General features: G+C 48.3%; 1 protein-coding gene and 1 long non-coding RNA gene across 2 annotated transcripts in view; one reads left to right on the plus strand and one right to left on the minus strand.

The window, feature by feature from the left end:
* The window catches only part of LOC120850663 (DNA-directed RNA polymerase III subunit RPC3), a 30,949-nt gene extending 16,098 nt beyond the window's left edge, over nt 1-14,851 (minus strand). Inside the window, exons 1-5 of the mRNA XM_040223262.2 lie at nt 14,611-14,851; nt 13,370-13,515; nt 10,580-10,677; nt 6,369-6,520; nt 942-1,081 (exon numbers count right to left, since the gene is read on the minus strand). Coding sequence (XP_040079196.1) covers nt 942-1,081; nt 6,369-6,520; nt 10,580-10,677; nt 13,370-13,515; nt 14,611-14,757 — 683 coding nt within the window. The 5' untranslated portion in view covers nt 14,758-14,851. The remainder of the gene's footprint in view (nt 1-941; nt 1,082-6,368; nt 6,521-10,579; nt 10,678-13,369; nt 13,516-14,610) is intronic.
* Nucleotides 14,852-15,803: 952 nt separating this feature from the next.
* On the plus strand, nt 15,804-27,155 carry LOC115310157. The gene is made up of 2 exons (XR_003916805.2): nt 15,804-15,843; nt 26,917-27,155. It is a non-coding gene; the product is annotated as an uncharacterized LOC115310157 (long non-coding RNA).
* The last annotated feature ends 720 nt before the right edge of the window (nt 27,156-27,875 follow it).

Here is a 27,875-nt window from a genome sequence, read left to right on the forward strand (position 1 = left end):
TTTATATTCCAGTGTAACGTCACTGAGCATCCACACTTCTTTCCCGCGTTTCGTTGCTTCGACATACACGTGTGAAATGAGGCGAACACCGGTTAGCATTGCCAAGTTTCACTCAATGATGGTGCTCGAGCAAAGCGTGGGCTGCTCCGGAAAAAAGACAATACAGGACCTTAGGGGCAACTAAAACTACCCAAAATTACCTGAAAATCATGAATTACTTACGGACGACCGACCCAAGGTCTAGTGGAGTGGATATTTGTAAAAGCAAAGCCCGGACCTTTATGCAACCCCGCAGACTTTTGAAGCTCCAACCACATTGATGGAGCCACGAAACAGCCAGTCCTTGAAACACCACCCACAAGGTGCAGAAGAAAGAGGGCGTCCGTCACTCCGAGCATCCACAGCTTTTTGGGAAGCACCTCTTAGTGATTGTTCTCGCACCACAGAACAATCACTCTGGGATCATTCTACGATGCGAGTCACCTCAGGATGCTGGGCGCGGGCAAAGGCTCCTAAAGGATCGCTCGCACACCCGCAACCGTCTATGATCGAGCGAGTGCTTTACAAACTCTTGTCGTCTCTTACAACCAGAGAAGACACCGGCGCTATTCGTCGGGTAGCCGCGGAACGACTTGGAATTTCCGTACATTCCCCATTTTTTTCGCATCTCATTCTTTCTCGACTGGCCCGAAAAATTTTTTGATGACGTTATCAACAACTGTTTCTCATAGACATTTGATCTCGCAAAGACCACAAAGCCTTTGCTCTAGTGAAACACAGTTCCAGGGTCACCTCATAGGCGGTGTGCCGAACATGCTTTCCTCGTAGCGAGAAATCGGTTGTAAGCGAACGCTGGACGCGGCACATGCGGAGGCGGGCACTGTCGGGCGCCCCATATACCGGCTGAGGTGTCGCGAACAGCCGTGCCCAGGCCTGCTGACCTGAAGAAGAGGTGGAAGCGCTCGAAGTTGACCTGCCAGTAGATGCCCTCGTCCGGCTGACTCTCCACCCGAGACTTCTTGCTGGGGGGCCCCTCCTGGTCCTCGTCTTCAGCGGCCACCGAGAGCAGCTGAAGGTGGACCTGCACGCACAGCGCCAGTGCTCAGCACCCGCCAAGTACGGTCCTTGGAAGGCGTCTTCGACTGATACGGCATAACTAGGGTTCCGTCTTTTCGGATACATCTGAAGATGTTCAAAGAACGCTCCCCGGTAAATTTACCGTCAATTCAAATTTATCCCCTCAAAAAATCCAAATTTTGAGGTTGCGACGACAAAATAAAAAGCAAAATAGACGGTGTTTTACAAATAAACTTTATGAGAGTGCAAGGTCCTGAGGAGATGCAACTTCACTTTCCTTTGAAATCTCAAACTACTGACAAAAGGGGTTTGCCTCTTAGCTCATCAATGTTCCTTCGCGACGACGGGTCATGGTACCCGGACTTTATTTACTTTGTTTTTAAATTTTTATAAATTGGGAACACAGTAAATAAACTCGCAATTACAGAAAAATGGGAATAAAAAAAAGAAAACAGAAAACTCTAACAAACTTCAAAATTTTAGCAAAAAATGAACTCCGAAAGACGCCCTCTGAATTTCACGAGAAATAAACTCGGAAAACACGGAATCCTGAGTACTATAACCTTGTTGCAACAGATCTGGTTACATCATATCTAAGGTTGCAGCATACCTATTTGTGAAGTTTGGTTGGCTTTCCTATCTATGTCGTTGAGCCTACTTTGCTCATTACAGGTTTTGTTCTAACATACATTTGGATATAATGGGGTCTATTGGGGACTTTGTAAGTAGTTTACCGTTCCATTATAGCAGACTCTTTGACAGCAGTCATTATATGACATTATGTGGCTTTCGTCCGGCAGTGGTGGCGTCCATTGTGCGAACTGTTGTCATCATGATCGGCGCCTCCTGGGCCTCATACGACTGAAGGTACGCAGTGATAACAATCGCCAGTACAGTTGAATTAAAAAATCGCAAGCTTTCAAAGTTGAGAAGTTTGCATAAACCATTACTTTTTACAGCGGAGCTGTTAAGGGCTACCGTATTTACTCGAGTAGTTGTCGCACTATGTATGAAGAAGGCCCTTGCTTCTGCTTTCCCGCAGAACACATATACAGCCAACCATCGCGTTGCGCATAAATAACAGCGAATAACTAGACCGAGAACACAATTCTCCATACAAATGCAATCTTCAGAAATGGTATCTTCATACGAAGACGTTATCTTTGTCCTGTAAACCGCTGGAATCATGCTGTTGATCGCGGAGATTGGCAAGCCGCATGCTCCGCGGAAAAGCGAACCCTCAGGTTTTCTTCATAAACAGTGCGGCTATTACTCGAGTAAATACGGTAGTTTCCCCAGGATTGTGTTCGGTACCAAACAAATGTCGACACAACGCTCTGGTTGCTGCCGTCACTCATAGATGGCGGTAGCTGTTCAGAGTGTTGTGTTTGCCAGTTTTCTGCTTGCCGCTGTCACTCATAGATCGCGGGAACCTTTCCAGCCTCGGCAACCAGACAAATGGTTGCTGCCGTCCCTCATAGATGGCGGCAACATTTCATCGGAGGAAGAAGAGCGGGAACGGAACGAGAGGCGATATGCGCAGCAGTGCGAATGGTTCGGTAACCGCCGCGAGGCCGCAATCGCCTAAAGTTCCACTGCGTCAAAGGCTCCAGATTCCCTTGCGAAAGAAGAGCAGGTCGCTCGCCTGGAAAGCCACCACCGAGAACAGAAGCTACAGCACCGCTGCTCTTACTTCTTCACCAGAGTGAAAAGGCTCAAAGATTTTTTTAGTATCTATTCTCATTTTCTCAGTTTCACAACTTAGAACAGACTCCAATCAGAATCCATTTCAAAGCCTGTAGTAACAGTATCTGTGTTTTGCATACTCCTTTTACTAGGAACAAAAATCTTCATCACTCTCCAGGTCTGTTATAACGAGTTTATAGTGCATCATATTTTCCGGTCTATAGTCCGTGGACTATACACAAACTCAACTCTGTTACGTCACGGTGCAGCGGTGGCGCGTCGAAGGCACTTCCTGTCTGGGACTGTAGGCAGAAGTCACCATGCGAGACGTGCATTCCTGCGTTGTTTTGAAAGAAACCAGACAAAATCCTGCCTTCTCAACAAAACACCGCAACTGGGGCTGTACCAAAAGAGTCAAGAAAGGTTTGAAGGTCAATTTTCATGTGCTCGGTTCGCCTGAAAACGTGAATATGTGCCGTGAAAACGGAAAACCAGACGCCGTCAGACTATGATCGCTTGGGCGGGAAGCACATTGGGTTGAATTCACAGATCCTCGTGGCCGTCAGATTTGTTTTATTCCAACATGAACACGGGAAAACCATCAAGTTGTACGGACCACCTGCTGACTATGTTCAGTGCGCCTTCAAGTTCAAACGGCCGTCTGATTTATTGAACTGTCGTCTGATATTTCAAACGTTTCTGCTTGTCGTCTGCTCTTTCAAACGACAGCGGCCCGTCGACCAAACGTTGGCCCGGTAATTCCGATAAGAAGTAAGTGCAGGCCTCAAAAGACTTAGTTTGAAGGTTGGTTGAGGAAAGCAGGCTCGGTGTAAACAGTAGATTCAAGGAGGTGTTGATCATTGTTACCAGTGGCCATCACCGACTTGTTATGCCTGATTCACTTGGTCCGATTCTGCTTGCGATTTTCAGTATCGACGTCGACCATCTCAGCTACGGTTCACGCTTTTGCAGCCCGAGTGACGTCGTGACTAAAAATTTTGCGCAGAATCTCATCATGCGGATCAGGCTGTAGCGTCCATTCTGTGGTGTCCATGCAGAATGAATCATTGCATGTCACATTATTCACGCAAAGTTTTGCGGTGTAATGAGCCTCGGTAATTTCGCTGAGGCCTCTCAAGTAGTCAGACATTGCCAGGAAGACGTAGAATCAACAATTCCAAAGTGAAAAAGAGCATGTGGACTCATACCGACGCCGACAACATCGCATTTCGATGGTTTGTTTATAGGCGACAGCAAGCGCGGCGCCGGTGGCATCCGCTAGGGGCACTCTGGTTTGTTTATAAACACGAGTTGGTCTATACATCATTCCCAAGCTGAAATTTTACGCGATGCAGACTACTTACGGGTGCAGATTACACGAGGATTTGTTTTTCCTAGATCGTTTATAGTGACCAGATGTGATGGATTTTGTGAATAACAGAGTATGTTCATGATCATTTATGTAGGGTACAAGCTTGTCTGTCAGCTACTAAAGCAAGCATTTGTCAATGTGTGCTGCACTTGAAAATTTTGATGTGCAAACTAGGCACTGGGAAAAATTTGACTTTTTCGACTGAAATTTGCCCTTGCAGACTAGACGCCAGTAGCGGGCCATGCGGATGCGGAGTGCAAGTTTGTCCACTTCTTGTGCAGGGGTTGTGCTGGCGTCAACACGCCGAGTTCCAATTGGCCCTGATTGGAAGGATAGTGGGTGGACCTTAATACTAGCTGCCTCGAGAGGTCTACCCTCTATCCTTTCAAAGAAGCCAATCGGAGCTCGGCATTCTGACAACACCGCAGCTCCCGTGCTAGAAGCGGACGAACTTGTGCTTTGCATGGTCCGGGAAATACGGTATGATTTTAGTGTCCCATGCCACCCACAGATCGAAAGCAATCCCAAAGCAGCTACGATTATGTGTCACGCCGTCCGATGTCGTGATTCTGTCGGTCGATCATAAAAAGTTCTGTTCAAAAAGACGAGCGAACGCGAGCGTTGCCGACGTCGCAGTGTCCCGACTCGTAGTTGCCGAAGCTTCCGCAAACTGTCGAGTGGGAAGGCGACCTACAGAGCAGGCGTCCACCATGCCCACCACTGCTGGTGTGCCGCCCCAACAGCATGACACTTCTACAACGTCCTCGGACAGAAATTCAAGCACCACAAATGAGAATGCAGTAAACACTAGTGATGGATTGAATCTGTCGAACTTCGAAAATTTGTTTAGAAAATGGCGCGATAGTTTCGTCAATAAATCGATTTATACGTGGGACCCTCAGACTCGCCCCGTTAGAAAAGCATGCCGCGGTTGTTGGGTCGGCGACGTCATTTGCCCAAAGCGCAGCGTCCTCTTGCATGCACCCGCAGACTCGGCTCTCTTGGCGTCTCGTGGTTCAGCTTCTCGTCTACCTTCCAGGTTTCGAGCTTGTTGCGGTTTCGCGGCGACGTCTACAGCATCGCTCGCTTCGTCCGAGTCTTCGACACTGATAGCAGCAACGATGACTGTTATCGAAAGATGTGGGAACCTAGTCATTTTGACTTGGACCCACTGGCAACAAGCTCCAGAGATGACAACGAGATTGTCACAGACGAACTCGCCGTCGTCCGCGACGATCTCGCACATGCATGCACGGTGGAAGGTCAAAGTGCAAGCGGGTGAGAGCGACAGTAGCACTGGAGTAACCGAGTAGCGTGAGCGTGCGATCATGCTGTGACGAGGTGAGCTTGGGTGAAGATGGGCGCACCTAGAATGAGAGAGCATTCAACTACCGTAACATTCCGAGAGATATCCCACCTAAAATCAATAGCAAATCAGAAGAAAATAAAGAATGCCTAACTTTCAATGTGTCAAAAAAAAGCTGGAAACTTCTTTGTTTTATATTTTGTGAACATCAAAACTTGCAGTCGCAGGAAGAGGCGACGGACCAAAGACGACTGCCCTTCCCGGTGAGCAATGTTCACTTATCTCCTAAAAAATGGTTAAGTAACACTGTTCTCACAACAGGACACCATTGGCCAGGGCCCTGCAGTTACTAGAAGTGGGCCATCTATCTCTGTTTCAGAAAAAAATAGCAAATTGTGCCAAAAATAGGGGGCAGGCTACCTTTCGGGGATAAGGCATCTCTTGGGATATTACGGTAAATATCATGATCACGTGGTTTATGGACACCATGGTGTGACTAACTTGGGCAGTGTTGCCTGGACGCCAGAAGAAAATGATTAGCATTCGTAAATTGAACATTTCAATTACTGAAGCTCTAAAAATTCTGAAACTTGGTGCATATACAAAATAGCCTACAAGCATTACATTTCAAGAATAATCTACCCGTTTGATCTTTGTGTCCTAACCCGTTTAAAAACCGACCTACAGAATTGCCTTCTGCCAGGCAGAAAGCTGGTTTGCAGTCTCCTTCTCTCTTCTCCCCTCCTCTCCCCATGGGAACGGGTCCCTGAGCTACTTCTCACAAAAAGGAGGGTCTCCCTTCTTCTCGAATAGGAATGAGGAATGGAGGGAGAGTTTTCTCCGTTCTGGCTGCTCGTCGGCCTTTAAACTGTTTGTGGCTACAGGAGGTGTTAGCTCGGAGCCTGCAATGCAGGGGGAGGGGCTTGCCTTTGGCACGCTGTACATGTCCTCCTCCAGCAGGATGAGCGTGGGCACCTTGGCATCCGGGCCGCCGGGCTCGGGGGCAGGCACACGGCACAGGAAGTGCGTCTGCACCAGGTCCACAAACTTGCTGCGCACTGCCTCGGCCGTGTGGGACCCTGAAACCGGTTAGGGGACGGTCGAAGGTCAAAAGAGCCATGAAACAATATCAATTTTTTTTTTTTCCCCGCTTTGGCCAGTTAGTGTTAGTCAAAGTGAAATTAACTGATTCCAAACTAACTGACTCGGACATATGGGACCCCGCAACCAGTCAGGTGACGATCAAAAGGACCATGAAACATTTCTTAAAGCATGAAATGCTTTTAATGCTATCCCCCCAATCCCAAAACTGTCGGTCTGTCTGTTTGTACATCAGTGCGTTTCTCGTGAAATACGTGCATTGTCAATTGGTGTCACGTGACGGGACGTCACATGACCTTTACATTAATTTATAGTTTTCCCGCTCAATGCATCGGGGGAGTTTGATAAAAGGTTCTTCACTCTCCGAAACAACTGTTTGACGTGTTTCAAATATGTAATTTTAAACAATTGCACTTTATATGCAGCATTTCGTGCATTATAAAACTTTAGAGAAAAAGGTCGCTGACAACTTTTACACTTTGCCTAACAAGTGCTTCGACGTAACTGACTCCGCCGTATGGGGCCCTGCAACCGATTCGGTGACGATCAAAGCGGACCATGAAACAACTTTTGTTTACTCTTTCACTAGTTAGTGCTTGGAATTAATTGTGTCAGTCCTATGGGATCCTTCAGCCGGTTGGGTGACAATCAAAGGGACCACGAAACACATTTTTTTACATTTTGGCTAACTAATGCTCGCAATTAATTTCCTCGGTCATACGGGACCCCCCTTATTGAGTGCCAGTCAAAGGGGGACCATGAAATAATCTTTTCCCCACTTTGCCTAGCTAGTGTTCGGGTCTTTTGTAATCGGGGATGGTGCGGAACTTGGGATTTTCGTCTTCAGGGACAGCAGGAACGGCTTGAATTCCGGTTATTTAGTTTTCGTGACTTCGTTAAATATTCGGCTTAAAGATATTTTTCAGGGTTTATCAGTGTATACCACGGTGTAGGAAGGCTCTTTAAGTGTGGAGACTCCTCTCCTCGCCCTGTCGGAACGGCGAACACATCACGTCCCCTCCTTTCCTGTTTTCTCCGCCTGCCCCTAGGGGGCGCCAAAACGTTCAGGCCGTCCGGTTGCCGGCCCTCTGCCGGAACGTGGGCTAGTCACCCATTGCTTACGCCGCCTCTAATAGTTTCCAACTTTTAAAAAAATTTTTTTTTTCAATGGTGAGCCGAGCATTAAAGAAATGTATAAACCAAAGATCCAAATTTGGAAATAGCCAAACCTTTGAATGAATGCGCCGACTGCTCTCCAGCCTGGGGAAACGTAAACATTTTAGAAAGGGAAAACAACGACATGAAGATATTAGTAAAAGAGACGATCAGGATAAAGACGTCTGCCGAATGCATCAGTCACATGCTCGGTCGTTGTTCTCTCAAAATTGAAGGAGCCTTGTAGGGGATTATCTTGCATTTGGTAGACGCAGACACAACAGACTGCCCATCTGTTCAGGGTCGGATTCTGTCTGGCGTTCTTGTGGAATGCAGACGCCTCCGTGGAAGGCAGACGCTTCTCCAGTTTTGGTCGAACGTGCAAAAGGGTTTGGATTGCATGAGAATGCGACAGGACTGCAAAGAAGAAAACCGAAATGCAAAGAAGCAGTCTTGAGAAAAGAAGAAAGAGTCCCGACTGTGCGAATCGTAACATGGAAAAGAACTCTAAAAGCAGCTATAGAGTGTGTCATACATTAAACAATGTTTTAACAGTGTTTTTTTTACAGTGATTTTTTTTTTTTTTTTTAAGTTTGTGATGATATTATTATTATACTTATATCAGAAGTGCCATTAATAAAACCGGTTTGCTTTACTTGACGAGTGTGGTTACTATAATCTTTTGCTGCAGTCTGCTACATGCAAATGTAAGCGTACTAACAAAGTGAACCTTTCAAAGAATGCTGCTTTCATTAATGGCTGCATGCAAAACGTGTAACTTCGTGCCGATTCGGCCAGCAGTTCAATTTAGCAGGACTCGAAGGCTGCCTGAAAATGTAAAAGAATAATTGCGTTAGCTGCCCTACATGTTGAAAAAAAAATTTTGTTTTTTAAAAGTCCAGTTGAATCAACGGTAATTTGCGAACCCGATATATATTTTTTCAGGAAAGTCATGTGAACGGTGCTTAAAGCAATTCAGTTCCTTATTATCCGTTAACAAGGTTTGTGTTAATCATTCTTTATTTTTGTGAATTTCTTTTTCTTTCGGTCGCACTCAAGTTATCGTTTACCTGCGCTACAATCAGAGTTTATTCATTTTACAAACGCTTCCCGACGTTACTGTTGCGCTACTGAGGAAACAAACGACGGAATGTAAGCTAGGCTAGAAATTATCTACAGGAGAGGGACATTTCTTTTTCACTCGTAGACCGCCGCGTCGGCTGGTATTAGGGAGTTACTCTTGTTTGTCCGTCTGCCATTTTTTGGGTCATGAAAACTTCAGTGTGCTGAGAGAGACGATAGTTGAATGGCCCCACCTACATACCACATTGTACGCGAACACGTAGCCACCGGAAAGCAAGCTGCACGCCGAGCAGGCAGCTAGCACAGGCGGCCCGGTGCGCTGCCGGATGGCCTGAAACTTACGGCGCCATCTGGGGGTGGCTCCGTGAAGCCAAGCGCGCGGGGTGTCATTATTTGGTCGCGGCGGAGAGCGGAGTCTCTACACCTAAAGAGCCTTCCTACACCGTGGTGTATACAGGGTGTCCCCCAAAAAATGTACAGGCTTTTTTTTTTTCTACCGTGAAACTAAATTACGCATCGCTGAAGGCTCATTCTCCGCCGAAAGGTAGTGCTAGAGGTGCGAACCAGATGCCAAAGTTTCAGCACAAACTGATATTTTAGCCAAAAGTTACGAGGGATTTTTTTAAAATTTCTTTGCGAAGATGGGGCCCATTTTTGCCAGTTTTTGGTTTCTGGTGCCCATAGAGCTCCATGTATTCGAAAGCTCCGTCGGTCACCATTTTCTCATTGACACTTTTAGAAAATCCTTTGAATAAAATATCGGTTTGTGCTAAAACTTTGGTATATGATTCGGACCTCTAGTGCTACCTCCAGGCGGAGAATGAGCGTTCGGCAGTGCGTAGTGTATTTTCGTGGTGAAGAAGACCTTGCAAGTTTTTTTCGGGAACATTCTCTACCAGAAACAAGGAACCGTAACCATGAGCGAGGTGGCTCCCCCACCCACACTCCAAGTTAGCTGCCATTCGTTATAAAGAACACTTGCCACAGTGACTTGCGACAGTCACAGTAGGTGTCACTGTCACAGTAGCACCTACTGTGACAGTGACAGTCACAGTAGGTGCAAACGACGCAAACGTTGAAACCAGCCTCGATCAGTCCGAATTGATGGGGCAGAGCAACGAATTTAGAACTCTGGCCAATTAAAAAAACGGAAGACCATTTCTTCTTGTGTGCGCTAGTTTTTATTATTAAAAAGTTAAACCAAATCAAATGTTGGGGTATCCCTCAACTCACAGTCTTTCGAGTGAGCTGAGGGCCGACGTCACTGGGAGTACCACGCTCCAATGCGTCTTGGGCCCCCCCCCACCCTTCGCAATTGTAGACTTTTCGAGGTTCGATTCGGCTATGACAGGGCGCCGCATCTGCTTGGCATCAACAAAGGTCGTGGCAGCGATCGATACAAGATACGGTTCGCCACGGAAAAGACGGGAAGGGCAACAACCGAGAGGAAATGGTTTCGTTGACTTCCGACAGACAGCGCCACGAAAACTCGCACACTCCGAATGACGTTGCACTGTAGCTCCGATGACCGCCACACGAGATTGCAGATCGGGAAAGAATTTGTTTTTGTCCTTCGCGGTTACGCGGCGAAATCTCAGTATTTTGGGGGAAGGCGGCACGTTTTCCCTCGCCCGAGCCTCGATAAACAATATAAAAATATGAGCTGCAAATTGTTTCAACGCTGGAACCATTGAACCGCCCCTTCAAAGCTCGGTCGATATTGTATAGCATACGCCCGCCGCACATCCCCAAGATTACACTTTAAAAGCCGAGCAAATGTGGGGTCCCGGGCGACTCACCCTGCAGCCTCCCGAGCACCTTGCGCAGCACGGCAGACATGCACATGCGGCCATTTTGCAGCAGCTCCTCCACAATCAGCTCGCCAGTGTCACCGTACCTGCACCCAAGCGTGTGAAGGCCCCAGTTAGCTGACGGGACCACAGAGGCCACGCTTTTCTTGCCACGTGAGAACCAATGCCTCTGTGGAGATGTTGACCCATTGCATATTCATTTATTTACTTATTTAGTAATACTACCAGTTCCATTGGGAACTTTAGTAGGGTGGTTACAAAGTTTTAAAACTCACACTGTATGTATGGGCATTTTATTTATCTCAGTGCCACTTACATTAAATTAAACTGAGCTTTATTACTGACAATTGTTGTTTATAAGCACAAAAAAAGAGAGAGATGATGATAAGTTAGTTGGGGATTCAGTGAAAAAACAATCAGTAATGTAAAGCAAGTTAGAGATTAGAGGGTGAACACGGCTACACAGATGAATATACACATATAAATCATAATACAACATAATATGCAATATACAACATACTAATTTATTAAAAAATTTTTTTTTACAAAGTTCTATTCAAAACGGGAACATTCACTTAGTTTACACATGGTATTTGCTGCTCTATTCATTCTTGACCATCTCATGTGTGATGAGTCCATTCAGTTCTGTAGTACTGCTGGAAACACTTGGGAAGGTGGAGAGCCACAGACGTCATCTGGAGACAGAGTGAATGTTTCCTCTAATTTTTGAGCCAAACGCTGATTTTAAGCAAAGGTTCCGTCCGAGACATCAGAGAGGTGGTATGACTCATCACCGGAAACAGTACTGCACTCATCTCTGCTGAGCAAAGAGTAACCGTATTTCTTCATCAGCTAAAGCGGACCTTCAAGTTGAGGTCATGTCACCTTCCCCTGGGCTTGTAGATGTCAAATTTTCTTTCCTTAGAAATAGTTTTTTTTTAGTGAAATTAAAAACAGACAACAGATTAACTGGAAGGGGGCGGAGCAGTGGTGGTAGCACTGCCATCTGTTGGATACGCACAAACACGCTCCAAAACCCAAAATGTGCCAGACTTGTGGTCAGGCTTTCTGGTCCGTAATTGACAGCATGAGTGACACTCAAGATTAGTAGCCAAAGGGCTAATCAACAGGATGGGATTAAGGTTCCCGTAATTAGAGATAAACATGGGAAAGAAATGCAGATGCTATGCATGACTCAATGCAATTTCCTAGGGGTACTGAGGATAAAAAAATGACAAAACCTGCAAACTTTCCACGAGCCCTACACCCCGCCAGTTCGTCTGTTAAAAAGATGCCAGATTCATAGGCCCAAGATGGGTACAGCTTTTCAAAAATGCTGCACAAGACTTGCCGAATCGAGAAGCCCCTTTCAGGGAGATCTGCCGCCAAATTTCAAGAACTTCTTCGAACACGGTGTTTGTTGTTTTCCGAACGATGCAAGCAACTTATGAAATGCCCGTCTGTGCAAGGAAAACCTGACTGCAAAGTGTGGAAGCCTACTCCATACAACAGTGGTGTATACCCTCACGAAATCTGGCCGACCCTTTAACATACACATGCATTTTGACCCCCCTCCCCTCCCCCCTTCCCTTGCACCCCAGGTCAGAGACATCCGAGGCCCAGGCACCTCACCTCATCCTTATCCTTACCCACCCCCCCCCAAAAAAAAAAATTTCTGCAACGGCACTGCCACATAAGGTACCTCCCTGTGTGATTTGTCCTGCAATACACAATACCACTCGAGCTAAATTAATGAAAAATGTTTCTTGGTCCCTTGGCAAACTGTACCTTTGTGGCAAGTTCCATCTGAAACCAAATAGTTTTCTTTGCATGTCTGCTCGTGCAATCACTACAGTTGCCGAGAATTAAGCAATTACGGGTGTGGCGAGCCCTGAACATATTATTATCGCTCTCAAGCCAATAAGATTGTTTCGGTAGCAGATAAGAATGCCAAAGAACGAATTACGAAGCATGAAGTCTAGACATAATGAGCCATGCCCTGTTATTCTCTAACTGTCAGTCACTACAATACTCACGTTTTGGAGCAATAAATACCCATCTCAGTTTGTGTCACACGCAAACATGACCCCAGAAATTATAACAATAACACAGCCCTGCTTATAGGGCGAGGGCAGTTTCATAAAAGGCCGTTTCACTCTCGGTGATCTGGCGCAACCACGCCGGTGAATTTTTTTGTCTTTTTTTACAATTCGTCTGCATGTAAGTGACTCTTCATTAGCGTCGCTTTTGGTGTTCATAAATCTCACAAACACATAGGCGGAGGCTCTGCCGCCAACGGAACTAGAGAAGCGTTATCAAGAAAACATTTAGCCAGCACAAAAACTTTGTTTTACCTAGCTTACTCCGTCTTTTTCCCTTTCAAAGTTATTGTAGCGCATTTGCCGGAAGCATTCCAGCCGCTTCACAAATTGACTGCTCAATCTCCGGCTTGCCTTAACTCTGAGTGACGGTCACTATATGCGAACACTGAGAACCAGCCAATGCCCCTTCGTGTCGCCGACTGCTGAGGTCGGTAAGGTTGATATCCCCAAAAGCGCACTGAAAAACACTCTCTCCGCACATAGGAAAATGAAGGGCATAGGTTCACAAACGTACAATCTCGCGAGAGTTCGAGCCAGACGGGTGTCATTTCACAAGCAATCTATAGTATCCAATGCACAACCGAACCAAGTAAATGGATTCATATTTTTCCTTGCAACCTGGCCCTGGCTCTAGCTCTAAGAAGCTCCAAGAGCTACGGAAGAACGCCACACTTACAGCGTCTTGGCGCAGTGCGTGTAGCGGGGGTACCGAAGCATGTACAGCACACGGTCCGCATCGATGATGTACTCCACGTAGCCCTTGGGATGCAACCGGAAGTCCACTATGTTGTGGTGGATCAACACCATCAGCGCTTTCTTCACCTGCAACAAGGTGGTGGCGTTCGGCACAAGCAGTCCACGAACCACCCGCAGGCTCGTCTGGTAACGCCCTTGCTTCGGAACGTGGAGCTAAACTTTAGGTTCCCTTGGAACGAGTCTTTCACTGGCGTGTTTATGGCCTATCTCGTCCGCACAGTGATGAAAGTGATCCCAAGGTGCAACAAATTGTTGTGTCACGCTGTCGGATGTTGCGCTCCCAGCTGCTGGTCATAGAGACGGCGGCAAAAAAGTCGAGCGAACTACTGCAGCATCACCTGCAGCATAAAAGTTGCCCGCCGCACCCACCTCTGTCGGTGCTACGCCGCTGCGACAAGCAACAGCGTGACACTTTCAAGACGTCGTCAGACAGAAATCGAGGGCAGTTTTTGAGGGCATTGTAGCTAAAATGCGAGAGCAGACGAATGGCAGATAGAGGGGAGTAACTTCAGCCCTGAGCCTAGGGTGTAAGAGTAATGGCGAACCAAACAGATGGGAAGAAGGGAGGTCACAGGGGAACAAGGTATATAAACAATAACATTTTGACCTTTTTTTTTTTTTTTTTGTCTTTTTATATTATAGTTTGGCGTCTCTTTCCGTTCCCCGGCCTCGAGCAGGCGCTCGTTGCTTTCCGTCGTGCTTCGGCTGCGCGAGCACGCTCGGGGCGACGAGACGCTGAAGCGTTATCGAAGGTAGGAATTTCGCGCAGGAGGCGGAGACAACTGTAACTCCTCCCTGCCGTTCTATTCCTTTCAGTGACCATAACCTCGTACGGCTCACGCTCATGTTCTCCGTGTTTGCCTGTATTGTTACAATCCAGCTTGGAGCATGGAGATGCAAAGGGAACCGACCCCAACGAAAGGAAGGTGCAGAAAAACGAATGTTGGTGTTATTTTTCGTGTTGTTTGCTTCACTCGTTCAGACGAGTGTTTTTCGTGTCAACGTCAGCATGCTGCGCACAGCCACCCATGGTGAAAACGGTGTTTTCCACCGTAAACTACAACTCAGGGACGCTGCACTCGGCACGGCAGTCCCTTCGTGCCGTGGACCCAAAATCGGAGGAGCGCTGGTTGCTGGGATTAATGATCTTCTCGTCCATACCTTGGAAGCGGGCAGATCTGTGCTCTTCAAAAGCTGCGGGAGGCTTCGAGACGACACTTTCAACAGGGAGCCCCCGACAGCCGCAACGACCGTGCCGAAGTGCTCCTTCAGAATTAGGTTACAAGCCTTGATCTTTAACTGGGACATGTTGTAAGAGTTACAGAGGCACCGATCGTGAACGTCCAACCTGAACCACGCTCCTCGGCAGATCAAAACGATCCGGCAAGGATCGGATTTGGATTGTTCCGGCTCTCGTCGTCTTGTTTTGGCTACCATAAGTCTCGTCTACAGCTTTTTCTTTGCAGTTTGACCTAGTTTCAGTTTCGACTTTATTCGTAAAGTGTATGTCTCAAAAAAAAAAAAAAAAAAAAAAAAAGTTATGCGGGTAGAAATTGAGAGAGAAAAGGAGATCACGGCATCAGGGCGCGCGGAGAGGCCAGCGAGCCGATCTCTGGTAGCGGCAAATGCCCCTTTCAAAAGGAATACATATCCCTCCGCCACCTCCGCATCCAATAGCATCCCATCGTTTCCGTGACGTCGCGGCCAACACGCGAGGAGGGTCTTGCCTTTCTGTACATATTTGCTTTACATTTCGACTTTGACTTAGCATTGTGGAAGCCACGAGAGGGAGATTAGAGTTTTCCCCTCGGATGGAAACAAATACGACTTTCGGGGATTAGCTTCCCCCTCCGATGGATACAAAGGCTGCGTTCACGGGCTCGGTTCCCCCTCCAATGAATACAAAGGTCGCTTTCTTAAAAAGTGGGATCAAAGACATGTGGGAATCCATTGAAGCGGAACAAGGAGCGTTTCCAGTGAACTCTTCTTTCGACTGCGGATAGATTTGAAATGGGCGCATCACGCTTGTGGGAGGAGCTTCTCCTACCTTCTTGACTTGTAGCGAACACAAGCGTCGCTGCGGTCGCCGCGCCCTGATTGGGCGAGGTGTACTGTGACGTCAGGGGGAGGACTCCGCTCCGCGATCTCATATCCGGCTCGCTTCCCTTCCTGGTTTGGCGTTGTGTGCCGCGAGCACTTCGAAGAGCGGGACCTCGTTTACCCGGTGTAGAAGACGCTGGGCTGATATTGACGTGCTTCCGTACATTTCACAAGCCTGCTTGTCACTAAGTTACAAATCCCAAAAGCTATCGGCGGAGGCGATTCCGCCGATGAACATCCCCGTCCGTCCACACGACACAAGGCACTCTTGCGAGGGGTCGGTGAAGCGGCGGCGTAAGTGTTTAAGATGCTGAAATTCTGTTCCTTGCATGCTCATGATTTATGAGAATATTACATCCCGCTTTGTAGGCATTTCAAATTGCATTTATATCAAGGCCCTTTGGGCGGTCGGCAAATTAGCTCACGACCCCGACTCTGCGCGTGTAACTTACGCTGCATGCGCTGGTTCCGAGATGTTTTAAAGGCCCTGGGTCTAGAGACCTTTGAAGTACTCGTGGAACAGAATTGGTTACATAGATGTGGCTTCTTCGTGAATTAATGATATAGCTCATACACGTATGCAGGTATATTTTATTATTTAGAAGCGGTACAATTACTGTAAATTAGTTTGTATGGTTGCGGTAAAAACTGCCGAATTGCCCCCAGCTGCTTGTATGAGATGTATTGAACTGCCCAAAAGATGAACGACGATAGTACTGTAACTCGGAATCTTTATACTTTTCCCTGACATCCTTTCTTTATTCCAGCCTTGGGTATTCGGAAAATACACCGTTTAGTTTGAATTGTCATTTCCAATTGAAATAGACGCTGCTGCATGTTCCCCAAAAGCTTCCTCAGCCTCCAAACTCCCTAAGCTGGACTCTCTGACAACAGAAGAAAACAGGAGGAACAGCAAGCATTCAAACTGCCGTTCAGTGGTGCATGCTGCAGTGGTAGAAAAAAAAAAAAAAAAAAAAAGTGGAACCTATGAAGGGTGACAGTTTGCGGGAGAAAAGCGTTTTTTTATTTTAGCTTCAGGACAACTTGATTTAGCTAAAATATCAAATTTAGAGCCTAACAGACTAATAACGGGCTAGACACCTTTGCTTACATTTGTTGTACATTACTTGAGGACGGTATTAACAAGTCCACATATACCACCAGTGGAGTTCATTGAAATACTATCCAAATCCAGCAAAGGTCAAAGGCGAGCAATGTATATAAATAAATGTTCCTTCTTTCTTTTTTTCGCCCTGTACTTGGGCTGCCTCACTTGTGATTCTCTCTCCATGGCCCAGACTGTATTTAACATGTTGCTCGAGCAGCATACAGCTTTTCTGCTTCGGCGATCTTGTTTAAAAGCAGAGATACAAAAAAACAAAAAAAAAAAAAAAAAACACGAAATAGCATACATAATTTACCAATTCATTCAGATCATCATCAGCATTTATTGTGTGAGATGTAAAGCCAGCTGCGATTCATCCGTTGCCTGCCCTATCAACCATGCCTGAAATGTTGGTTGAAGTTTCGCCTAGAGCTACAGGAAGCCGCATATAAAAATTTACACCTCCTACGATAAACACGCAAAAAAAAAAAAAAAAAAAATTGAATAGAAACGACCGCGCCCAGAGCTAACGTCGTCGCAGCCTCCACAGGGCGGGCGGGGCGAGTCGGGGAAAAATTTTGTCCTCACCGTGACGTCACCCCGGTTCGCCATAAGGGGACGCCACGCGAACTTCTCGGGGCCAGCTAGTTGCCTTTGCCTCTACTCACTTGTCAGCGGTGGCCGGGTGTGGGCGTTTCGTTAACACTTTCAGGACCAGTTGTCCCATTTGGAATCACTTTTCAAACTCAACTGATGGTTTTAGGACCAATTATTTCGAGTGTAATCATGTGAAAATCCAAATTTAGCCTTTTAACTTCGTTTGCCGGCAACCCATAGATGGAGGCAACTGCCGCCATCTATGAAGCAGCGGGAAAACTCTATCGAAGTGATCGACGCTTCTCGCCGTTGTCGTTTTGAGTTTGTGAAGACTTCCAGGGGGAGAATAAACATTTCTTTAATCGTCGATATTTTTCAGCGATGAGCCTCATAGAGGCTTCTAAAATGAATTATAATTGCCAGGGATCGCCTACGCGTTCAACGGAACTTCGAACAGAAAAGCGCGAGATACACCTAAGTGAGGGGCGGATCCAAGGGGGGGGGGGGGGGGGGGGGGGGGGCGACAAGGGCGGCCGGTTCCTTCCCCCCCCTTCCTCAAACAAAGTCGACCTCCCTTCTCCCCCCTTCTCAGAGGGCAATTAGACGTGCGTGGACACGAAAGAATGGGAGAATAGTATCCTTACAAATTTTCCGACCCCCCCCCCCTCCCCCAAAACGGAGTTCTGGATCCGCCCCTGACCTAAGCACTTATGAGTCGTGAATGCGAAAGCATGCGAGCCGCTCGTCCGCTCCCTTTTTCGTCTGCTGCGTGCTTTTCGTCGCCGGTCAGCGTGCGTGCTCCCCTGGTGACCTTGGACGCGCGCGCGCTGATGGACACGCAGCGCCATGGGGTGAGCGGTCGTGGAAACCGACGAGCGCAGTGGCCAATGGGAGCCCCGTCGACGCACGACATGCAATGGAACTGAAAGCGAAATCGCGGAAACAGTCTGCCGTTTTCGAGCTCCAAACTGATAACGTCAGCTCGCTCCGTGGGACAGTTAATGAATTCGCATTAATAACGATTCCAAATGGCATCATTGGTGCTTTCAGACTCGTTTCTGAGCAGTGCTTCCATCAGTTTGTGTCAAATGCAACATTCGTGAGCTTCTTTTTTTTTTTTTTTAATGCGAGTTAAATGGAGTGAGCCGACGTTATCAGCTTTGAAGCCGCGCCAAACGGCACCTAGACTCCTTTCTCCAAGTGAAGCCGCGATTTGATGGCTCCCAGTTTTGAGACCTCGCGAAAAGCCTAATCAAAGGGCATTTATGGTCGGTGACAGGTCAAGAACGAAGTAGAAGCTCCACCCACCCCTCTCCACTTCAGCGGAGCGAACGGAGGAGAGGAAGCCGCCTCCTCTCCAGCGTTCGCTCTACTAAAGTGGAAAGAGGTGGGAAGAGTTTCCACTTTCCTTCTTGACCTATAGTTTGTTTCCCCACTCCCCATGGAGCGCAGTGAAGCGCGCGTCATAGTTTCAAAGAGCGAGTATCCCATTGGCCTCCGCGCGTCATTTTCAACGACCGCCACCCCATGGCGCTGCGTGTCCGCGCCGGTTAGGCGCCGGTAAACCGAAGCTGCGCATTCCCATGGCGCTACGGGCCCCGCGCCGGTAAAACGGACACAGTGGCGCGCGCTCGTTCAAGGCAACGGACGTAGATGTAGCGGAAGAAGTTGCTGTGGCCCTGGCGCGTATGTAAGCAGAGCTCCTGGGTGTAAAGATCGCTACTATCGCAACTGACTCCAGAACGGCTCTATTCAACATGAGTCGGGGAAGAATTGGAGAAGCGGCGCGCCTGCTGTACAAGAGAAGACCCGCAAACAACGACGCAACACACACGTTGACCTGGTGCCCGGACACTCTGGGCATACAGGCAACGAGATGGCCCACTCACTCGTGGTGCGCGCACTTCATCACCGTTCCACAAGGGAGTCAGGCCTCCTCACAATCAATGGTGACCACAGTTACGGGACCTCACCCTACACCTGAGGCCCCGTAACCTATGGCGAGATCCTGAAGGGCCTTCGGCTCCAACGGAAGACCCTGGCCGGGCCCCACAAGGGGCTCTCCCGACAGCAGGAAACCAACTGGAGGAAGTTGCAGCTCCGCAACACTCTTACCCCCCACATCCTGAAGAGGACCTGGCCGGACCTCTTCAGCGGGAGGTGTGAGGAGTGTGGCAGCGGCGATGGGTCCTGGCGGCACACCTATTGGGAGTGCCCGGGGGACCGGCTGCCTGCTGCCCTACGGGAGATGCAACCCGAGCAAGACGATGGGCCGCCTGTCTGGGAGACCATCCTGGCGGCCGAGGATCTGGACACCCAGCTAGCGGCCATCTCTCGGACACAAGAAATTGAAAACCCCCGTACAAAAATGTCAGATCGGAGCGGTTCCAGTTTGGATCCGCGGGATTTTAAACTTGTGGACAGTTCCGATCCGCGCGATTCTGGGAGTCGCAACGCACTAGAATCGCACGGTGTTCGGTGGATCCGAACCGCTCCCTTGTTCCAGTAGAGTCTGCTCCCAGCCAGCGGGCGCGCACATGCGTGACTGGAGGAGGGGAGGGAGGGTTGGGGGAGGGGGGGGGGGGGGCTGCGGGGAATTTCCGCGGTTTCTCGCAGGTCACGTGTTAGGGACAGGCGCATCCGTTGCGCAGGCGCTGCGAGCGGGCGTTCTCCGCGCGCGCGCCTGGCTTTGTTGTTTGTTGCAGTCGGCGGCAGCGCAGCGCTGCGAGTTTGGTCGGTTTGGTCAGTTTAGTTTCTTCTTCGCTCTCGTCGGACTGTCTATGGGCGCTCGCCCGGTGGCGACGTTCGCGCTGCGGGCGCACGGATACCAGCGGATACTAACTGTGCATTGCACTTTGGCTCGGCATCTGGATGCGCTTGGCGCTGGTGTGCTTGGTGCAAATACTTGGACAACTTGGATACCGCTTGCCCGCCGGAACTTCCTGATGCACTCCAACACAGGATACTGTACTGTGCTGGCGCGTGCTGTGTGTGTGTGTTCCGTGCACCGTGTATAATGACGACGCGACGACGCCTGGACGAGCTTGTGCGCCGCCGGAATTACCGCTGCGCTCACCACTGGACTCTACAAGTCCTTCGCGTGATGCCCTTAGCCGTTACAAACGAGAGGTCGTCGCGATTTCATACCCAGTCCGACTGGGTCTGAAATCGCGACGATCTCTCGCTTGTAACGGCTAAGGGCATAATACGAAATTCTTTTGTAGAGTCCAGTGGTGAGCGCAGCGAGAATTCCGGCGGTGCACCGCCTGGGTTTAAAATTGGGGCTGGAAATGCGCGGTTCCAGGCTGGATACAAACTGGTGCCCCAATTTTGGGTCTAGGCGGAACCGGCATTTTGCATTCCGGCCTGAATCTGACATTTTCGTACGGGCCTGCCGAGAACCCGACTACGACAAAGAAGAGTCAACCCTCCCATACTCCCCATGCCCTAACCCCGAACCCACGGTACTAGGCCTTGCGGCCAAGTAATTTGGTTCAATAAAGTCGTTCACCCACTCACTCTCACTCGTCGCCGACGAACATGGCGCCGCCTCCAGCATCCACATCGTCGGCGCCCACCACCTCGGCAGTGACGCAACCTACCCGTCGAAGCAAGTACAACGCAGACGAACTAAGGGAGCGGAACGACATGCATGCTTCCACATTCACAACTCATAAGACGTGCTCAGCTGTACCTCGAGCCTTCTATTTTGCTTCTTTGTGATTTCTGTATGTCGTTCCTTATCTGGATATACTACTCTTTTATTGGAGCAGATGGCATCTTTCAACGCCATCAAGTTTTATGGGAAGAAATAAATGCCGGCAGCTCTCCTCAATCCCCGGGGTGATGTATCCGATGTTGAAATAGAATCTTCGCATGAAAAAGAGCAGACAAAAGCAGAAAAAGAAAACACAAACTAAACGACGTCGTAGTCGATGTTGGCCTTCAAGTCGAAATCGATGACGATGTTGATGAAGATCAATTCAGTACCAGCACGGCACTTCCAGAAAAGTGTAGCAAGAGAGAGAGAAAGAGAGAGAGAGAGAGAGAGAACTTTTAATAAACAATTAGTTTGGCTCTTCCAAGACGACAGGAGCCCTCATTCCAGGGCCCCTGTAGCTGTCGCTGCGGCTCGGGCCCGCACGCTGGTCGTCCGGATGCCAGCTGGACAGCGCAGCTTCCCACTGCTCGGCGTTTGGGTTGGGAACTGGGGGGGGGGGGGGCAGCTGAGTCTTAGGGCATGCCCACGGGATGTGATATAATGAAGCCTTTTCGGTGCACAGGGGACATTTGTTTGTGGGGTATACTGTAGGGTATATATGGCATGTAAGAGGCTGAGGTGGGGGAAAGTATTTGTTTCTAACATGCGCCAACCTACAGCGTCCTCCCTCGTTAGAGATTTGTGCGGCGGAGGAAGGGTGCGGCGACTCAATCGGAGATGTTGAAGGATGTTACGATAGGTAAGGGGGATCGGGATGGGGACCAGGAATGGGTCTTCCTGCGGTGGAGGGGCCCGGAGGGTTTAAGCTCGGGCTGGCACGTGTGCGCGTTCGTTCCCGTTCAGGGAATTATGCTCCGGCGTCCATATCAAGGATACCGTTGGGGGTGATTAGCTAAAATTCGATGAGCAAATCTGGAGAGGCGACCGTTGACAAAACTACGGCAAGCTGCCTGCGAGTCAGTAAATAAGTGTTCAAAGAAGGAAGCACTCGTCTGGATGCCCCTTTAAATGCGGAGTTCAAAGAAGAGTCTCCACCTGGCGAAATCCCGTCACCGTATCAGTACTTCAAGATGTTTTGTAATACTTCAATCTTTGAGAACTTTGCATTACAAACGAACCTCTACATGGTGCAGAATACCGAAAACTGTATCAAGACAACTGCAAAAGAAATGGAACAGTTTGTTCAACTTTGTTGGCATTCATGTGAACTCCGGTGTCGTCAAGGTCCTGTCCTACAAAATGTACTGAAGTGAAGCCATGCACTACAGCACTGTTATGTCTGGTTAGGAATAGGACTGGAAAAACTTGTTTAAAAAAAAGTGAAAGCCGTTTACAACTCCTGTAACGCCGAATTGGAGCGCAGCTCTTGAGGAGGAGGAGGGATCCGGTACTGAGGGGAGAGTAGACCCCTCCTCCTCCTTCTCCTTCTCCTCCCCTCATTATTTAATATGCTCCGGGGGGGTCACCTGACCTCGGGGGGAGGGGGTCACGTGACCTCAGGGGTGTCGCATGATTTCGGGGGGGGAGGGGGGTCACGTGACCTGGGGTGGTCACGTGACCTCGGGAGGGATCACGTGACCTGGGGGTCACGTGACCTTAGGGGGTTGACGTGACCTTGGGGTGACCTTGGTTACGCCGACGGCGACGGCGACGCCGCTCAAGCCGGAAACGGGCGCCTAAGAGCTGCGCTTTAAAATGCACTCGGGCTCGCCAACCATGACCGCCCTAACTCCGGTGCACACGAGGGCGACTGAGTCGCCTCGTACGCCTACCCCGGAGTACCCTGAACAGCAGCAGTCGGAGCGGTCAAGAACGAGGCCTGGCGACGATCTCCAACTGCCACATAGGTCAGTCTTCCCCCAGCCCCCCCGGTGCAGGAGATCGAACTATAGGGGGCGCTCTGACCCGTTTGTTTTCCCCACGCTTGGTGTTTACTCAACACAAGGCCTGTGCACATGCCGACAGGCCTTATGGGCATGGCCATGTCATCTTCTACAATAGAGCGCGGGGCGCAGTTTAATGTAAAAAATACTAACAATCGACGAAGCGACGTTAAGTGCCGGATCTATCCTCAGAGAATGCGAGCTTGACCCACTTCGGCTTTTGTGCTGAGCTGGAATCGTGCATGCTGCATTGTTCATGCAGGCCGTAGTGGAAACAAAACAGCCCCTCCTCCCCCTCGCCGGAGAACACGAACTCCAGCCGAACGCTGACGCCGCGTTCGGTTATGTCGGCCGAACGCTGGGTCATTGTATTTGTTGTCCCCATCCGTGTAGTTGTTAGGTTAACCGCTTGGGGCGTCACGGTCTGTCCTCCTCCCCAATAGGGTACTGCTTTTCAGGGCGGCCAGTGAGTCATCCTACTCTTCGCACCAGGAGGGGAGAGGGGCAACGTCAAGGGCTTGGGCAACACCTCCTAGAAGAGAAAGCCGTAGCCAGGGGAGGATCCAAGTGGGGGGGGGGGGGGGGGGGGGGGTGACGGGGGGGTCGACCCCCCCCCCCCCCTTTTCGTAGGGCAGTTTGACATGGATGGACCCCCCGGTGCACACGAAAGAATGGGAGAATAGTATCTTTACAAATTTTCCGCCCCCGCCCCCCCCCCAAAAAAACAAAACAAAAAAACAACAAAAACAACGGAGTTCTGGATTCAGTGCCGGATTAAGGCATTTGGGGCCCTGGGCTTAGGCTGTTATGAGGCCTCTACCTATGATAATGGTGGTGGTGATGGTGGTGGTGGAGGTAACGATGACGTCGGGAATATATATTTGTGAACTTGTTAAATCTAGATATGTTTCATCCTATGATTATTGTCGAGCCTTGTTTAGATCCGTAGATTCAATGGAATTCAAGTTTCCCTTGCTGGCATTGAGGCAGATGCGATTGTTTAGAAGCTACTTCGCAAATAATCAACCGCTCTAGCAATTTACAATATAGTAATTTTGAGGTACAAAAATGAAATCAAATAAACATTGCGGAAAATATTAGGATTTATCGTTCACATCCAGCAACTTAACCACAAATACAACAACAACAACAAAAAAACACTAAATTGCTTCCATATAAAATGTTGACTCCGTTCATGAATTTGTTTGACTAGAATTACAGCTAGATTTATAGAGTACATGCCCGGGCCAGTTTATACAAATTGGTCACGATGTCGACTTTTAGCACAGGTGACCCTCTTGCTAACGTGTCGAGTGGCATCATTAATCACACATGAATTGAGTTATGCAGCAACCGAAAAGGTACCTCGTTTCGCAAACAAACACAGACTTCCACATTTAAAGCATAGGAGAAACTGCGTGAAATTCTAAGACATCAACCGCTGTCGTTCGGGCACAAGTTTGCATTTAAAGTATCTATCATAAGAATCGAAAAGATGCTTTTTTCTTTTTTTTTGTATCTACACGTTGTCTTTTTGAATGGGGAAAATGTTTCGCATCAGATTTAGTACTAATCTTGTTCTTTTTAAATGCAGTAATTTAGACCTCGGCGGCCATTTTGTTCTGTGACTCAACGTTTAAGAATAAGAGGTTATACCTCAGAGGTTGGTGAAACCATTGCAGTATTCGTATCAGTCGCTGGAAGGAAGAGTGTTCAGTTGCACTGGCAGACCAGATATCAACTCTAGAGCACTTCCTTGCAGTCAGTACCCATCGAAAACTGTTGAGGGGCGTCTTAAGAGCCAGCTCCTTGAAACGCCTCTTTGTTGGTGGCTCTACACTCCGTGCGACGCGACCGGCGCGCCGCCACGCGGCCATTACCGAAGTTAGGCAGTGAGAATTCCAGCCAAACGAAATCACGCAGCGTACATTGGTACGCATTGAAGTCGTAGCGGTGCGGTTGCGCTGGGTTGACAGCATGAACTGCTGCGTCGTTAAGTGCTTCAATAGTTACGCGTTGTATCTCATGGGGATGAAGTTTCACCATTTTTGAACTCGCGGATGTTTTGTGGGACATCGGTAAGGATGGATTCCGTACGACGCGAAAAATTTGGTCCCTCGATCATTTCTGCCACTGTTTTGATATTCTACACTGCCGTGTTTCGCTCAGCGTTTGTTTTCGTGCCAGCAACGCCTACATATGTTAGACCCGATGGGACGAACTGAAATGCCACTCTACACTCGCGGGTATGCAGTGCCAATTTCGTTGGAGGAATTCCCTCCAAAGAAGTTTTGTCCCCATTGTACGTGTCGGTAATATTTCCGGACCAGTATGAAATGCAGTCTGTACTTCATGATGAAAGATTCGGACGGTACAAAATGTGACAAATATGAGTCTAAGAAAAATTACAATGAAACTCGGAATCACTGAAGAATCGACGTTTGAGTATATGGAAGTTTATGTGGTGTGCTTTCTTTTTTGATCAGCGTCCTTTTGGATGTGGAAATGCCGACAGCCCGAGTCCTGTAGGTGACAACTCTTTTTTTTTTTCGGCTTTGGAGCCACCTATATAAAGTTGTTTTAATTAGAAGTATAATCCCACTGGTCCCTTCCTACCTGTAGAGCCTGCACCTCCTAGGACGAATGGTGTTTTCTTAACAATCATTGACGGTCAAAGCCAGTTTTCATTCAGTTACGCCGCCCAAAGTAAATTTCCATCTGGTTTCCCTATGCCACTTCTTGTTGGTATAAGTGTTGTGTCAAGTTACTGACATGACCAATTACCTATGCGCCCAAATCTGCGCTTCGCACAGTCCGCTTATAACACAATACTTTGGGTCCAATATTGGATATCCCGTACAGCTTTATTCCCCTTGAACATAACTTTCACACCTGCTGTCTTAATTAAACTTGGCACACTTAGTGCACACACTTAGGGAACATCTCACTCGCCTCCAAATCTCATTGTTTAAGCAATCCTATACTGTTCTAGCGACGAGTGAAACAAATTTCCTACGGAGACAGTGGTATACACACTTTCCTTTCATGAACATCTCACTCGCCTCCAAATATCATTGCCCCAGTAGTCCTACGTTTACAGCGGCGAGCCAATCAAATTTTCCACTGAGAGCAGTTACACCGGTGGCCATCTTACTCTTCGGAAAATTGCTCCAACCCCTTTTTCGACCGCGACTAGAGAAATGGCCCCTATTAACGACTAAAACTCAATATTTAAAGCGGAGAACAGCTAGATGCGCTTCTTAGGTCTGCCCCAGCCCTCATGCAAAGTCACTCTCAACGTATCGGCTCAAACAGCAGAAGTTCATTCCGTACGCGCTTCCGCCTCAACAGCTATACATGCAAAAAGGTGCCGCAGGCTGCGGAACGCGCCTCACTGTCGAACGCCAGCTCCTCCGCTAGCGGCGCTACGCGCGTTTTTCAAAGCGCCCCCTATAGTTCCCGCACGGAGCGTATAGTGTCCGGAATATTTACCGGCACCTTTTCGCTTAATCCAAACTTATCGTTCTGGAATAAACTCCATATGGAGTTTCGCGAAAATGTTTAAAACATGTGTGAACCATCTGCGTTGCCCGTGTTCCGGATATTTACGGGCACCTTTTCGCTTAATTCAAACTTATCGTTCTGGAAAAAACTCCATATGGAGTTTCGCGAAAATTTTTAAAACAACATGTGTGAACCATCTGCGTTGCTTGCTTAACCTTGCTTAACTTCCTGCCCACAATTGTCCGTTGAACACGGTTAGGGGGCCCCAATACAAAAGAAAGCTCCATAACCGTTTTTCCATCAAGCTCCAATTAAAAAAAAATCTAACAAGGGGCATGGGAGGCCGTGTTGAATTTTGTTCTGTCACGCTCTTGTACAACGAGCTCACAAACGCCAGCTGATCTAGAGACGGGAACTTTATGGCATCCTTGTTTCCTTGTTGAGGAAAAGAGAACGAGAAGGCCATTGCGCCAGAGGCCCTTCGGAGTGTTTCTTCTGCTTTCTGCCTAAACTTTCTTAAATAAAACAAAAGACTAACATTTTTTTTAAATTTTCAGAGGCCAGCATGGGACCCCTGACAGCCTGGCCCGGGCCCCTTAGCCAGTACCTTAATCCGGCCCTGTCTGGATCCGCCCCTGGCCGTAGCGCTCCGAGTGGTTACGTCACAATATCGGAGGAAGGCCATGGCGCAACTATGTGAAAAAATATCTGGCACCGACGTGAAAAAATTTTTTTTTTGTCTATTTGTGTTTTTTGTGCACGTTCATTTGACAATAATATACGTTTTAAAAGCACAGTCTTGTACAATTCATTATATATGTATAATATAAACGTAATATACAACGTGTTACGAAGGTTGAAAGTACCAAATTTATATTTATGATTATCCCCGTAACCGCGGGGCTACGTGCAGTCCTGTAGCTCCCCACACTTTTCAAATGAAGCAGCTGCGATGCGACATCTTCTTCCCTGATACGGGCTCTGATTCTGGTAAATTTACGTTGTGTGTGAGCTGCTGACGCTCTGAAAAGGAACGCTGAGGCATTTCAGAAGGGAAGGGAACCAAAAAAAAAAAAAAATCCAGCCATCGCCGTAGGGAGCGCACACGAGCAAGAAATGGCTCGACAATGTTAAGCCTTTCGTCACACACTGCTGCCGCTACTCTCGTTTGTGGTTCTTTTGATACTTTTCTTTCCGTCGTTTTTCTGTCTTCACCGCAGCCTCGGGTAGTTCTTTTGTGTTCGCTTGATACTACGGCATTTACGTGAATTCGCGGAACAAGTCCTGCTGCGGTTTGAGTGGCATGTGTGGCAACAAACCAACGATGACACTGGTCGATTATCGATAGACCTCTCTCTCAGCAGAGAGAGACTTCTTGGAGTTCGTGTTCAAATGCTTTCATGAAGAATATTGTGGGACGTATGGATACGATCGACAGGTGAGAAAGAACTTATTTACGGGCTTTCTTGGTCATGAAGGACGCGAGTAAAGTGCTGCAGTCGTTTTTTTTTCCCCT

This window comes from Ixodes scapularis, unplaced genomic scaffold (assembly GCF_016920785.2).
Source record: "Ixodes scapularis isolate PalLabHiFi unplaced genomic scaffold, ASM1692078v2 PGA_scaffold7__128_contigs__length_106722199, whole genome shotgun sequence".
Taxonomy (NCBI): domain Eukaryota; kingdom Metazoa; phylum Arthropoda; class Arachnida; order Ixodida; family Ixodidae; genus Ixodes; species Ixodes scapularis.